The sequence below is a fragment of the Colias eurytheme genome, chromosome 6 (assembly GCF_061535395.1).
Source record: "Colias eurytheme isolate Ceu_HAF_F1 chromosome 6, ilColEury1 Martin Lab GWU primary, whole genome shotgun sequence".
NCBI classification, from domain to species: domain Eukaryota; kingdom Metazoa; phylum Arthropoda; class Insecta; order Lepidoptera; family Pieridae; genus Colias; species Colias eurytheme.
This window is the reverse complement of record NC_142985.1, coordinates 12,363,029-12,377,811: the sequence shown is the minus strand read 5'-3', so window position 1 is coordinate 12,377,811 and position 14,783 is coordinate 12,363,029. Positions and strand designations below refer to the sequence as shown.

Below are 14,783 nucleotides of genomic sequence, written 5' to 3'. Positions count from 1 at the left end.
TATATAATTCTTTTGATTTAAGTGTGTAATGTGAGATTGTGTTGTGTGTAGTAAGGTAAATTTTATATATTTTTTTAAAGATAAGTTACCTAATGAATCTAATAAAAATATTTACATATCATAACAAAAACATCTTTTTAATATAAAGCACTTCCTACTTCTATAACTTTAATACAGCCCTATAACTTTATTTCATTCCATCAATATACAAATATATTATCATTTAAAACAACAGAAAAATATTCCCAGTAAAAACTAGTAAACATATCCCTACATAATATGATAACATGCATGCAATCAATTCACTTTCAAACATACAATAAACTGCTATAAAAAGTACTTTATAAACAAAAATATATAGTAAAGAAAAATTAAAATAGTTAAACTCTCATACTCTCACATGAACAGTAACATCAGTTCAAACGTCACACTTAAAAGATCCTATAAAACAACTGCATGAAAAGTGGAATAAAAACTTCAGCTGCATTCAGAGTTGGAAATAAAGGATTTCATGAACACGTGTTTACATAAAACATGAGATTCACAAAACAATGGCTGGTGGAAAAGGATTTATGCAAGGATTATGACTGCAGCAGTGCGGCAGTGTCCTAGTTATGTTTTACTTGAATTAACGTTACTACTTAAATGTCTCTACTGGTGATAATTATTTGCCACTAGCTGCGCTCTGCGGTATCACCGGCGTGGCTCCGCTCCTATTGGTCTTAGTGTGATGATATTTAGCCTATAGCCTTCCTCGATAAATGGGCTATCTAACACCAAAACAATTTTTCAAATCGGCCCAATATGTAGTTCCTGAGAGTATTGCGTTCAAAGAAACAAACTCTTCAGCTTTATAATATTAGTATTTTATTATTATTTTTTACTATAATTGATGGGACTCAAAAACAAAATGTTTATGTGGTCAAATCCATACTAATAATGTTATAAATGCGAAAGTAACTCTGTCTGTTACTCAATCACGCCTAAACTACTGAACCAATTTGCATGAAATTTGGTATGGAGATATTTTGATACCCGAGAAAGGACATAGGCTACTTTTTACCCCGGGACTTAGGATAGGTTTTAACCCGGAAATCCCACGGGAACTATGAGGGTTTTTCTTTGACTGCGCGGGCGAAGCCTGGGGCGGAAAGCTAGTAATTGAATATATCCATAATTGTTATGGGTTGAGTTCCTATTCAGATACTTTGAAGAATGGATAGTACATTAATTTAGCTTACAGCCCACATTCACATGCAATGAAATTGTTACATGTTTCATATAAACTAAATTAATCAACTCATTCAATTACTTATATGCAAAGGTTTATTAAATTATTCAATAGAATGAACTCTGAATAATATATCCTTTACTTATAAGATTATCATAATTGCTAAAGTTATTAAGTGAGGAAAACAAAATATAATTAATAATAGGACCTTTTTCTCTCTTAAACTAACTCCTTAAATTAGAATACAAAAAAGTGTTTGTATGAATTACTTTGAAATGAATTACTGCTATATGTTATTTGATTTGATAATTATGATTACTAGCACGATCTGGCAAACTTAGTTTAGCGCCTTCTATTACAGACAAACTTCCTGAAGTATGACTATTGTATGTATAGGATAATGACATATAAATAACATACTCTCAGTGCAAACCAATCATATAACACTTTCAACTTATAAAGAAGTCAAGGTTGTTCCTAAATCACTTTTAAATTGGTGATAGAAATCTTAATTTGTGCAATTTGTCATACACAATTTTAGAAGATTATTGTTATGTTTTATGAATTAAAACATAGCAGCTTATGAATTCATTGAAAATATGATATATGGTATTTCTACTTATAGTATTTTTACTAAAAACTATTTAATGTATTTAAAATAATTTCATACAAAGATATTGTTAAGCATAATATTACACTAGCTGCACCCCGTGGTTCCGCTCCTGTTGGTGTTAGCATGACAATGCCTATAGGCCTCTTCGATAAATGGGCTATCTAACACCAAAATAATTTTTTAAATCAGACTAGTAGTTCCTAAGATTAATGTGTTCAAGCAAAATCTTCAGCTATATATTATTACTAGCGACCCGCCCCGGCTTCGCACGGGTGCAATGCTGATACTAAATACACTACAGAAAAATTGTGAACGTTGTATAGGTATAAAAATATAGCGGCCCGCTCCGGCCTCCGGCATCGCACGGGTATAAAATACATAGCCGGGCGGCCGCAAACGCTACGTCCTGCAATTTTTAAATCTGTAATATCTTCGAAAATATTCACTTAAATCATACGGTGTAAAGGGCCATATAGATCTATATTAACCTCGTAACGCCCAGGCTATTTTTACCAAACATTGGCTTGCAGCCCAAGTACCTTTTAAAAGGTTCACATGGTGCGGACCCGGAGGTGATGAAATCTAAAAAAAGTGCCTTATTATTTCCGTATGAGCGTGGGATTTTTTCTGCATGTAAATGTATGTCAGTGGAAGGTTTTGAGACACTAAATAACCCCAAATTCGTTATTCTTTATTTAGGCATATGGGCTTTAATGTATTACAAAACCCGATTTCGCAAAATTCGTATTTTTTAAATTATTGATTAGCGGTAGACAATATAGGGTTTATTTTATATTACAAAAAACAATGAACATAAATATTTGGATTAATACATGTCTTCCAAAATTTTAATGACCAAAAAGATATCTCACACTAACAATCTGAGAAAAAAATATCAAATTTTGAACAATATGATCATTATTTTCTGTACTTATTATTTTTAAAGGCTAGTTTATCACGTGTTTTAGGATTTCTATCAGAAGAAATCCACTTCCAACAGATGACAGAAGCAAAAATTAGCAAGTTTCTAAATTGGACCCAAAAACACTATATAATAGCAACCCATATACCTTTTAAAATCAGAATGATAGTAGGTAAATTGATATATTTCTATAGAAATTTTAAATAATTTCGCAAATAAGAGTTGGTTTTTAATAAAAAAATATTATTTTCAGATTCTTCAGAACTGGAAGAGCTTTCTTGGTTTTGGTTTATATGTTGTAATCCTCATCTCCAAATAGTTCATACTCTTCTATATCTGACTGATTTAATACTTCTAAAGCTTCTTCGATTTGCTCATCTCTCATTGGGTTACCTGAAAAGGATAGGTACTAAAATATTCTGTAACAGACTAAATAATTTACTTTATATTATGAAGGAGAAAACGGTCTAAATCATAAGTTTCAAAGGCAAATCAAATTGATTAGTGGTTTATTCCCTTATACCTTTTAAAATCCAATAATATGTTAATACTCTTATACCTTCTAAAAGGTATCTAGATTTTACGAGGTTATTTTACACGCATATTCTTTATTTTCGCGTAAATCTAAATGTAATTATAATATTTACTTATTTGTCAACAAGCAGAGTAAGATACTCTCAGTTAAAAACCTAAGATTGCATCAATAATCATGGATTGAACTTACCACGTCCTCTAGTCAGTCAAGATGGCCAGACTTTTCGCCGGAAATTACATATATTTTATTTTTCTATTGGCACTATTGCTTAACCATAGACAAAAACATACTTTCCAGTAGCCGGATAAAAAACAGTAATTAGATTTGGCGCGTAATTTAAAATGTTACGGCGTTTTCAAATCAGATACTGTCAGATACCTTTAAAAAGGTACCGTGGGCGTTTATGTCATAAAGTTGGATAACAGCTTGGGCCGGTACCACTATCGAGCTGCATGCCTTTTAATAGGTATCTGGGCGTTACGAGGTTAAATGAACAATGTATCCATGGTATTTAATTGGTTAAGGATTAATGCTGTATTGGTTAAAATCGCTTCGAAAATTAGCCATTATTTGTCGTAAAAAGTAAATGACAAAAAAAAGTTATTGTGGGTTATCCATAAGAGATAGACATATACCATCGCGGACTTTTCTGTAGACCTTTTCAATGTGTATAATACTTAGTACATTATTTTGATAAAACTCGTAGGGTTCAGCCTGCGTTTGCAATGTAAGCGGAATAAATGTAATTTTTTACGACATCACATTAGAAACCTCAAAAATAACAGTACTTCTCCACTACTTAATGGATCTTATTATACATATAAACCTTCCTCTTGAATCACTCTATCTATTAAAAAAAACCGCATCAAAATCCGTTGCGTAGTTTCAAAGATTTAAGCGTACAAAGGGACATAGGGACATAGGGACATAGGGACAGGGAAAGCGACTTTGTTTTATACTATGTAGTGAAGTATAGATAAGTTCGATAAACTCAGGGTTTATTGAGGCATTGGAATATCATCAAATCATATGAACAAATATTAAACATATGTTAAAAACGTAACATTTGTTCAAAAATTTGTGACAGATAAACTGCAAAAGTTCTTTCTAATGTCTGGGTGTTTTGCATATCTATAATATATTCATTATTCATGCTTAAAAATATGTTTTCTAATGATAAAGGTATCACTTTTCTGTATTCAATATTAGTAGACAACTAAGTAACAAGATACAACCGGTCGTTTTGATTTAGTCTTATACATTCTAATAAAGACTGACTGTATTAGCCCTTTTCCTTTTTTCTAATTAAATTCAATTAGTTATACATTGAAGTATGTATTCTAAATAATAATAATCTATTTTATTTGTTTAGCTTTTCGTATCTTATTGGATTAAATGAATAATAATTTACTTTGTAGGCATCTTTTAACAATATAACAATAAGTGCATTTTACAATAAGTGGACTACAAAGTGTAGTTAATTAAATTATTGTCATCATATCAGAAAATTCTAAGATTTCTTTAAGTTATGCTGTAAGATAACCTTAGATAACTGACTTCTGACAAGAATTTGTTGAACTTTTGTAGTACATACTAACTACTGTTACCTATCTTAGATATTGCAGGAAATTTATGCGAAAACATCCAATATACTTGTCAATATTTGTGCGATGAAACTTAGTTTATTAACCTAATGGCTGGTTCACACTTTGATTAGTGCGAGTGCAGGTGATGAGTGCGAGTGCAGGTGTGTAGTGCGAGTAGTGTCCAATTGACTGCGAGTGCAGGTGATTAGTGCGAGTGCAGGTGTGTAGTGCGAGTAGTGTCCAATTGACTGCGAGTGCAGGTGATTAGTGCGAGTGCAGGCACGCTGCGAGTGAGGGGGAAGGGAGGGCGCGCGGGACGTGGCTACTCGCAGTCCACTCGCAAAAAAATAGAACACGCTTCTATTCACTTTACTACACAGCCTACTAAACACTCGCACTAAACAGTCGCTGTCCACACGTAGTACTACTCATCACCTGCACTCGCACTAATCAAAGTGTGAACCAGCCATTAGCACAAGTAACGCCTGCGGCGCGATAAGTAGACACATATAAGAGAGCTTTTGTCAAGAATTATTTTAAAGTAAATAATAAACACTTACACAGGGCCGCCGCTTGTGAAAGTATAGCGAAGAAACATATCACTTTAGTATCCATTTTTGCAACGCTCTGCTGCCCGTTGATCTAGTGAGAAATTAAAAATTTTAATATAACGAAAACATTTCGGCACACATGTTCACGGCACTCGATGACCTAATCCGTGTAAGCTCCCGTAATGACAACACCCACTAAAAATAGTAACAATATCACTCAACAGATGAACCGTTATAACACAAAAGGTTGTATCACGACTTATTTAACGGTACCCGGCCCTTCAGCCCTTTTATTTACACTATTTGACTAAAATTAACAATTACAAACCGCACAATCACATTACTACCGCTATAATAATTGACCAGTGAATCGATTGATTTCTTATCAGTAACTCACTTTATTACGATTTTTATTTTATAAATGTAAATAAATTTTAAATATTAAAATTACCTAAGATCTTTATTTATAAAAACATCGTCGCGAAAAGCCGTGTAAATTATATTTACAGATAAAGGCGGGGCCTCTGAGATTCTCGTTTCGACAGTGATCAATTCAAGCACTGTCATAGACTACAAAGTACAAACGTTGCTTTCGACTTTCGAGTCTCGCGTCAGCGGACTATGCTATGCAGTAGCAACACAGAGAGCAATATAGCTGTTTCTATCGAATGAACATATAAAAATAGGTCTTTCTCTTTCTTAGGCCATAGACAATATTTAAATGACAGTTGGTAATTGCCATATTTTCAAAAATGTCCTACAATTATAGGAAATAAATATGAATTACCTATACGGTACAATATTTTTAAGATGTTTCTGTCTTAATAAAAAATTGCTACAGTGATAAATATCATATATATTTTGTATTCTATATTTTACTGATTTATATTTTATACATTTTAGTTTTATACTTAGAAAATGTTACATCGTAATTATAAAAGTAATACTTAGCTAAAAATTTCAAACCAAAAGATAAGTTTCACATTATTTAAGAATTATAGCAACTAAATAGTTAAATATATATATATATTATTATGGTAAACCTGATTCCTGAAGTAGGTAACCCTCGGTCGTAGATAATGTGAATTGAACAGATAAAACATAAAGTTAACTGCCATGCCTTCATCAACTAATTATTATATAGGTAATTATTTATAATAACGTTTTATTTTATGTTGTTTATTGTATGTTTTGTAACAATAAACATCATAAAATGTTAATTGTATGTAGAAGTATTGATATGTATCGATTTTATAAATACTAATAATCATTTCCTTTTCCGGCGTTTACGCGCGAAATTCAACTTGAGTAACTTTTCTTTAATCTTTCTGCTTTCATTTAATTTTAAAGGCATGGTTAGCATAAGAACTTTTTGTTGTACTAAATTGATCTTCTTGCAATAAATTAGCGATATTTGACATATGCCCAATTTCTATTGGTATTAGGTTTTTTAGGAATGCAAAATCGCGTCGTAGGAAATAGAAATTATTGTTGATAGACATAAATAACCACATATTATAATGGGTAAGACAGTCAAAAGTATTAATAGGAATGATATAATACATACATATATTGTTTTATGAATTAATTTTGTTTTATATTGTATAAGTAACTACACAGATCTTAGATAGATCATGATTATTTCCAAACAAATTAAAATAGATTAGTTAAGTAATTTGAAACAAAAAAATAAATGCTATACTTATATTATTATATATTACTTACATAAGTAATATTTTTTGTAGATTTCACAGCTAACAGCATCAAAACGAGGCATAGCTTCTACAGAAATAGGTTGAGAGGTACAGTATCAGGGGATACGAAGACATTTTCTAAATCAGATGTCAACGTTTATGACTCAAGAACAACTAATATACATGAACGGGAGATACTGAGTGTAAACAGCAGTTGCGGTGAATATTACAAAAGATACGAACACGATGAGGTTCCAGTTAAAGACGATACGTCAAACGACAATTCGTTCAGGGAGGATCGCACTTCAAGCGGCATGAAGGACTCCATTACGAATTCCGATTTAGATAAATTAGAAATGAAAATACTTAGCACGATGTCCCAGGAGTTGCAGACAGAAGAAATGTCAGTTGAAAGCCTCGAATCAAATATTAAATTATTCAAAATAACAGTACAAGAAATATTCGATAATTTTTACGCTAACTTGCAAGATTATGAATATTACAAAACAAAATATAACGAAATTTTAGCTAAAAATCAGGAAGATATAATTCAAGAGATGGAAGATTTCATAAAAGATATGATTCAACATATAATTTCATCACATAATTCTGCAGCTAGCAGTCAAACGGAAACAAAGGACAAAAGTATCTCTTTCGATTTGCCTTCAGAGAGAAGTCCCTTGTCAACGGTAGAAGCATATAGAAACCAGAATTATTCAACTGATTCAACTTTTGATGAAAGTTCTAATTGTAAGACAAGCTCTAATAAAAAAGAAGAAACACTCAACATATATCTATTAACAGGGACGCCCTATGTAGCAATCAGAATGAACAATCGTAATTTAGTATCAGAAATAAATGTACGAGAATCAGTTATGGATGATATAGAGGGGCAACTAGCGTCTGCTGAGAACATAAAAAAGATAGCGGCAAAGAAGTTGCAATTAGAAAAATATGCAACCCAACAGCGAGTGCAAACCAGAACAGAAAGAGATATTCCTATAAAAATATCAAGTGCCAAAAAGGATATACCTCTGAATGAAGATTTCATCCATAACAATAGCCAAGAACAGAGCGTTAAGTCATTCATGTCCAAAATCTGTAATTACATTTGCAAAAGATTCCGAAAATCTTCTTTTAACTAAATATAAAAATTAAACGAAAAAATATTTCAACAATACTTTATTGAAGACTAGACAATTAAATACAGGAACTAACTACTTACATGTCACCATTATCTTCAAAATTGATTATATAATACCACCTAACCATTGTAATGTGTTTACATAATTGTACGGCGAACTCCTTTTTCATATGTAAGAAGTCCCTGATCATTGGCAGGTCTAACATAATAAATGCTTGGCCGTCGATCTCCTCTTGTTTCATTTTCTCGGCAATAAGTTTGCAATCATCGGTGTTAATCAGATAATTGTATACGTCATCTACGGACCAGTGCAGTGGATTTCGGGCGAGTTTAGTTTTTCCTTTGAGCCAGGACATTGGAGCGTCTTTCTCGAACATTTTGTTATCTGACGGCAATGGATCGTCGAAATTGAATTTAAGTTTCTTCAGTTCAGGTTCCTCACTGTCGGAAACGTCTGATATGTTCTTAGCGTCTCTGGAATTGCAACTGCTCTCATTGTCGTTTTCCGTATCGCTCTCGTGTGATTGTTTCTTTGCGCAAGAGTTGCTGTAGATAGTTTCGACATCCTTCTTGTCCCAATGTGCTTCTTTCATTTGCAACGCGAAGTTTGGTAGTTTAGCGCCGCGGGTTTTCATTTCCAATTTAGGGTAGTTGTTCTTCGCTTCTCTCTTCCGTCGTGTGCCCCGTTTGTAGTCTGACATGCTTTCTGGCGAGTTAGGTCTGGTGCCAGACTCTGAGGGAGGCGTGGATGCGGCGCTGTGTTCGCTTTCCACAGATTCGCCATCTTTGTGTGTGTCTACTTCCGGTGGCGGTTCCTTTTCACGCTTTTCTGGTGCCGCCTTCTTTTTCTTTCGCCGTCCGTTGACGCTTCCTTTTGGTCTGCCACGACGTTCTGTTCCATTATCTGAAAGTATTATTTTAAATAATTTTTGTTAGAATTTCTATCATTGCAATAATAACTGTCGAAAGAATAGATGGATTGAAACATTGATGGATGAATTTAATTCATGTTTAGAAATTTCATTTAATTATTTACATAAAACATCATGATACCCAAATTGCAATTTAAAGTAAATAAAAAATATTAGATGAACTATAAAAAATGTAGGGTAGTTACATTTTTGAAAGTTCATCACATCACATAGCGCGCGTAATAATTTACACGAAACGCATTCGTAGTAGCATAACACTATAAAATTAACTCCCTAGTCTGAAATACTCACGGAAAGTGCTCTTATCGACATTCTGGCAGTTATTGGGGCAGATATCGGGGCAGGCAATGGGCCCGAACAGCGAGGGGCAGGCTTGTAGCCGCACACACACGGAGCGACAGAACGAGCTCAACTGACTGGCGGACGTCGCTATGGGCACGTACGCGTGGTATGTGCTGGTTTTTAGTCTGCAGAATAATTGATTTCGAGGAATTAGTAGGATAAAGGTAGGAAAATGATGGTTTTTAGTATAGAAATGATATACATTGGGCCAAGCCGTAGAACTTAGCTGAGTGGCTGACTTCGCTATGGGCATGCATATGCATTCATTTACTTTTAAGTTTACGTAGGTTATACTTATAAAGATATGGGAGCTAAATATTATGCATGCATTGTGTCATTTTAATCGTGATGTAACAAAAAATGGAAATGATGCAAACAAACGATGAATTTGCTCGCTAATTAGTTTACTGTTATATGTGGTTACTGGACAATAATACTAAAATTATAATAAAGTTATTAAAAAAGTTTTAGCTTATTGATTTAAGTAGTTGTAAACGTAATTAGCATAACGACATGACATTCTGATACTTTTATCATAGTGGTCATTCAAAATAGTTCAAGAAACTTACTTGGCTCTTAGCATTTCAAGTCGCATCCCCTCTTCAGGCGGGCCCTCCGTCTCCCAATCCTTCAGCAACTTAGCCGGTTTGTATGAAGCTGATATTATCTTATTCAACACTTCCTTCAACACCAAACACAACGGCCCGGGACCTACATGCTTTGGCAACTGCGACAATTTATTCCTACTTATCGATGGCCCAGCATAACATTTGTAATTGAAGAAAATCCTATCGCACCACTCCTCAGTCTTTTTCATTTCTTCTCGAACCTTCTTCTCTTCTTGTTTCGGCGGTTCTTTAGGATTTACGTCTGGTATATGCAACTCGTAGTTGTTACTATCGCACCAGCCCACTGGAAAGAGAAGGTCACTATCTTGCGAATACCAGAATTTCTCGCCAATTGGTATTAACTCGACTAGGACCATATGTTCTGCTTTTCTATCTACGGAGGCGACGTAAACCTCATCTTGGTGCAATGGATGCGCAGCCTCTAGCATCATGTTGGCTTCTATGCCTTTAAGCAGATCTTTCTTTCCAAAGCAGTATTCTGGGGCTGGGACTGATGATGTTTTGGACAAATATTCGTCCCAATCGAATTCCTTGTAAGTCTTTGGTGGCCTGAAGTTTATGTTGTTTTGTTTAGCGAAACCGATGGGGTAAATATATGGGTGCATGTTATCGCAGAGCCACGCCATTTTGGTATCTTCGTAATCTTCCAAATGGTCATCGAGAACAACTAAGAAGTGGAGGTTGTTGAATATCTTGGTGACTGTAGCTGGTCTGATGGTCTTCATGTCGGAGGGACTTAGAGCCTCTACCTTCATGCCTGTGGAGAAGCTGTGCGCTTCGTAGGTTGGGTTTGGCTGTAGAAAAATTTAATACTTAAATGACTTAATACTTAAATGACTAGCAAAAATAAAATAAAAAAATAATTTGGAAAATCCAAAAGTGCACGCCTCATATTTTTTTTTTAATAATTATTTAGTAATTATTATTTTTGTTTATTTTTTAACAATTAAACCACATCGAATCAGACCCTGAAAAATGAAAGGGTTCTATTCCTGAGCATACTCAAGCGTAAGAGAAAAAAAAAGACTCGATTAGTAAAGTATTTCGGTCGCTATCGTGTTAACAAGAAAATCCTCCGCACATACAGACACACGGACGTCCAAGACAGAACTTTTTTAAACTGTTTTTTAACTAGTTTAAATAACAAAAATGACATCAAAAATATCATGAATGTTAAAAATAGTGTTTTTTCTTAATATGTGTGTGTATGTATTATCTTACAAGTGCAATGTATGATACATAAAGACATTTTAAGTTTGAAAAATCAGATGTTTTGCGCGAAGTGACAGTAGTACCCACCTCAACGCTTCGCTTATGAGGCGTGCAAAACTATTACAATTACAATTCAGCTATTTGCAATTCAAGTGCTGTAAAAGGTTTCTAACTTTTAGATATAAACTTAGAATTATCTAATGAATAATAGACGATGATATTAAAATTATAAACACGGAAAAAATACACATTTCGAATTTCTATAATAATAATATAATTAAATAAAATAAGTAAATAATAAAGTAAAAACTTACCAAAAACAGGTCAGCAGGTGTGGGCTCCTTAATCGACTCTTCAGCACTCTGTCGCAGCTGAGTGCTCAATTTATTCTTACATGAGAATTTATTCACTTTGCCTGGGTATTTGAACTGCCATGGAGAACCCTGGTAAAAATGATGTATAAAAATATTACTAATTCATAATCAAATTTCATTGGCTTTCCTCAAATTTCATTAAAATTTCTTAATTGGTGCAGTGAAAGCATAACACTTTCATATTTATCGTAATATTATACGTAGGAATTACCTTATTGGTCACAGAACCAAAACTATTGATCCTAGGATTAGAGAAGAACAACCAGAATTGAGGCAGGTCATCATCAGCGCCATCATAGCGTAAGAGCAATCGACCACCCACATTTTCATCCACCTAAATATGAGATATAAATAAATTTTCTATTCTACTAAAAATTTAAACCAAAAAAAAAATTGTGTGAAATTTTTTGAATTGCAAAATTTTCTATCAAGATAAAAGATCTGTATTCTTGTATTTCTTATGTAATAAATAACTTCAAACTGCCCTAATCTTTAAAAAAAATACTATAAGCTTGCTATATCTTTACGGAGTAATACAAGCAGGTTTTTTGTATCTGGGAAGCAGTAAGAATAAAATAAATTAGACAATTAATATTATTAGAATACTAGCGGTCCGCCCCGGCTTCGCCCGTGGTACATGTTTACGTTTTCTCTACATAAGAACCATCCTCGTACTTCAAGGAATGTAATAAAAAAAGAATTATCGAAATCGGTTCAGCCGTTCTCGAGTTATGCGCTTACCAACACATTTTGCGATTCATTTTTATATATAAGATTAATGCTTGGATGGGCCCAAGATAAAAAATGATTCCGAAGGTATCAAGAGCCTTCTAATCTGTTTAAATAACTCACCGTTGCAATCCAATACTTGTAGGGGTCTATAAGGTTCTGAATCTCCACTTTCATGCCAACTTTGATCCTGTCTATTGGCGACAGGCCTTTATTATTCAATGCTTCTATTGACACCGACTGGCCAACAAGCAGAGCCTTCTTCATAATCTCTATGATTGTATCACCACATTTTTCATTAATTTCATCTGGAGGCTCTATTAATTCATCATACTTTCCACACCAACCTAACGGATGGACCTTTGTATTTGATATATCACACCAGAAGTCATTTTCTGCTCCTATAAATTTGATTCTTAAGAGGTGTCCACACACCATAGTAATGTTGGCTATCCAGTAAACATCTGGGTTGTTTTTGTGGCATACTTCAAGAAGCATTCCCTGTTTGATTCCATTGAAAAGACTGAGCTCTACCTATAGAGGGAAAAGATTATTGGATTCTTAAAATTTTATATTTTATAAAGAATTTATTGTGGAATAGTTAAATGGTTTTTTTTTTGTCTTGCTTTGATTCTCACAAGCACCTTTAGCTAAAAAATATTAATAGAAAAAAGGATTTATTTTTAAAAGGAATCCAAATTATGAATACAATTTGCCAAATTATTGAACTACTTAGCTGTACAAGGAGAAGATAATAATCAATTATGTACAAGTTCAACAGAAAACCTATCAAAATGAATTGGTCAGAATTGTGAGAGTAAATGTCTTTAAAAAAATATTTTAATTATTTAAAAAAGTCATTGCAAATATTTTATAAAGTCAATACAAAAATGATGGCATAACAAAGCATGTTTTGCAATGATTGCTTTGAGGCTATGGGTATTTGAAAGAAAATATTATTCTCTAATATTTGTTGTACTCTGTTTGAGTTACATCAAGGAATATCAATGAAATGTGTATGTATATTTATATATTTTATACATATGTATATTTTTTTTATTTATTATTTATCATAACAAAAGGGTAGGCAAATATTCCAAGTATTTTTTTCTGATGTAACTAATGGCAGGGATTAAAATTATATAAAAAAATTCTGAGATGCTTATTTGATACAAAATATATAAAAAAACTCTTGGAATTTTTCATACTTGTTGTGCATTATTTGTACATTATATAAATTTATAAAGAATAGAAAAAACAAAGAATATTTGTACATTGTTTTTATTACACTATAATGGTTCATTTAAGAAAATAAAATTTCCTTAGCCCAATAATGATAAAATATATTTTATAAATAAATGTTTTTGATTATAATCATTAAACAAAGAATTATTAGAACAATAAAGTTAAGTGTCTGAAACACCGAATATATTCAATTATAAAAAATGTAATGAGGTGGCGTAATTAATATCGCGATAATTATGGCGATGTTACAATGTACATTTACACAAAACGTCGTAAGTTTTATGAACAAAATAAATAAGTAAAGAATTTCCAACGTAGAATATATGTATCTTATACTTCCTCACTTTTCCTTTATCATTCTAAATATTCTAAATATAGACAATATGTTATGAACTTTTGTCGCTCTTTACTAATGATGCTAAATTATTATCCCCAATTTTTATTATGAAAAGCATATGATCAACTAATCATGCGTGTGTAAATATTGAACGTTAATTAAATTTTTAGGGTGAATATTATACAACTTTAAACTTACATGAGAAAATAATTCTTCAGGGACAGGAACGCTTTTATTATTTTCTAAATAATTGTTCCAATCGAAATCCATGACTAATGTAAAACCATGAAAACACGTATTCTACTAATATTAAATATTTTTTGAAATAGATATTAGAAATCACTATTAACTAAGTTCTTCTCCAGAAATTCAGTTCATGTTCGTCTTCAAGGTTCAAGTTTGATTGAGAATTGAATAAAAATTCACTGTACAATTCAAAATCTCTACATATGTCTATCTCTTTTTAATACAGAAGATTTAATTATTGTGTCCTCTTTTAATGTTTTTCGGAAATTATTCTATAATATCATTGGGTACTATCATTGTAGTACGTATTTATAATCGAAACCATTTGTTAGTACATATTTAATTTAATAATAATAATACGTTTGTGTGTTCTCAACAATGCAATTCAAATTATGCACATTTTATATAGTTAAAAAAATAAAAACAAAATGATTTATGATACCAGTGTGTAAATAAAAAAA

General features: G+C 32.5%; 3 protein-coding genes and 1 long non-coding RNA gene across 7 annotated transcripts in view; 1 reads left to right on the top strand and 3 right to left on the bottom strand.

Annotated features, from left to right (window-relative positions):
* Nrg (Neuroglian) overlaps positions 1-6,029 on the bottom strand; it is a 52,617-nt gene extending 46,588 nt beyond the window's left edge. For all 3 annotated transcript variants that reach the window (XM_090103237.1, XM_090103235.1, XM_090103236.1), the window contains exons 1-2: positions 5,890-6,029; positions 5,448-5,529 (exon numbers count right to left, since the gene is read on the bottom strand). In XM_090103237.1, the coding sequence (XP_089959363.1) occupies positions 5,448-5,502 (55 nt within the window). In that variant the 5' untranslated portion in view covers positions 5,503-5,529; positions 5,890-6,029. The remainder of the gene's footprint in view (positions 1-5,447; positions 5,530-5,889) is intronic.
* On the bottom strand, positions 2,329-3,793 carry LOC149908093 (uncharacterized). 2 transcript variants are annotated; one of them, XR_016456826.1, is made up of 3 exons: positions 3,491-3,792; positions 2,915-3,159; positions 2,329-2,426 (listed from the first exon to the last, which is right to left on the bottom strand). It is a non-coding gene; the product is annotated as an uncharacterized LOC149908093 (long non-coding RNA). The 2 variants fall into 2 exon arrangements; XR_016456825.1 differs by lacking the exon at positions 2,329-2,426 and having other exon boundaries at positions 2,933-3,159; positions 3,491-3,793.
* A 463-nt stretch (positions 6,030-6,492) lies between the features above and the next one.
* On the top strand, positions 6,493-8,333 carry LOC149908091 (uncharacterized). Its single transcript, XM_090103234.1, has 2 exons — positions 6,493-6,582; positions 7,184-8,333. The coding sequence occupies exons 1-2, from the start codon at positions 6,555-6,557 to the stop codon at positions 8,275-8,277; spliced, it is 1,122 nt and encodes a 373-aa protein (XP_089959360.1). The 5' UTR covers positions 6,493-6,554; the 3' UTR covers positions 8,278-8,333.
* Positions 8,300-14,574, bottom strand: LOC149908090 (scm-like with four MBT domains protein 2). Its single transcript, XM_090103231.1, has 7 exons — positions 14,275-14,574; positions 12,618-13,028; positions 11,977-12,099; positions 11,706-11,834; positions 10,120-10,973; positions 9,500-9,675; positions 8,300-9,180 (listed from the first exon to the last, which is right to left on the bottom strand). Exons 1-7 carry the CDS (start codon positions 14,344-14,346, stop codon positions 8,354-8,356), a joined length of 2,592 nt encoding a protein of 863 aa, XP_089959357.1. The 5' UTR covers positions 14,347-14,574; the 3' UTR covers positions 8,300-8,353.
* Positions 14,575-14,783: the final 209 nt, after the last annotated feature.

What these genes read in the sequence shown, in the direction of transcription:
- LOC149908091 (XM_090103234.1), top strand. Translation starts at nt 6,555, where the DNA reads ATGCCTTCATCAACTAATTATTATATAG. An exon ending in ATCAACTAATTATTATATAG is followed by an intron (nt 6,583 to 7,183) that starts GTAATTATTTAT and finishes TATTTTTTGTAG; the next exon opens with ATTTCACAGCTAACAGCATC.
- LOC149908090 (XM_090103231.1), bottom strand. Translation starts at nt 14,346, where the DNA reads ATGGATTTCGATTGGAACAATTATTTAGAAAATAATAAAAGCGTTCCT. An exon ending in TTGGTTCTGTGACCAATAAG is followed by an intron (nt 11,835 to 11,976) that starts GTAATTCCTACG and finishes CATTTTTACCAG; the next exon opens with GGTTCTCCATGGCAGTTCAA. An exon ending in CACCTGCTGACCTGTTTTTG is followed by an intron (nt 10,974 to 11,705) that starts GTAAGTTTTTAC and finishes ATTTTTCTACAG; the next exon opens with CCAAACCCAACCTACGAAGC.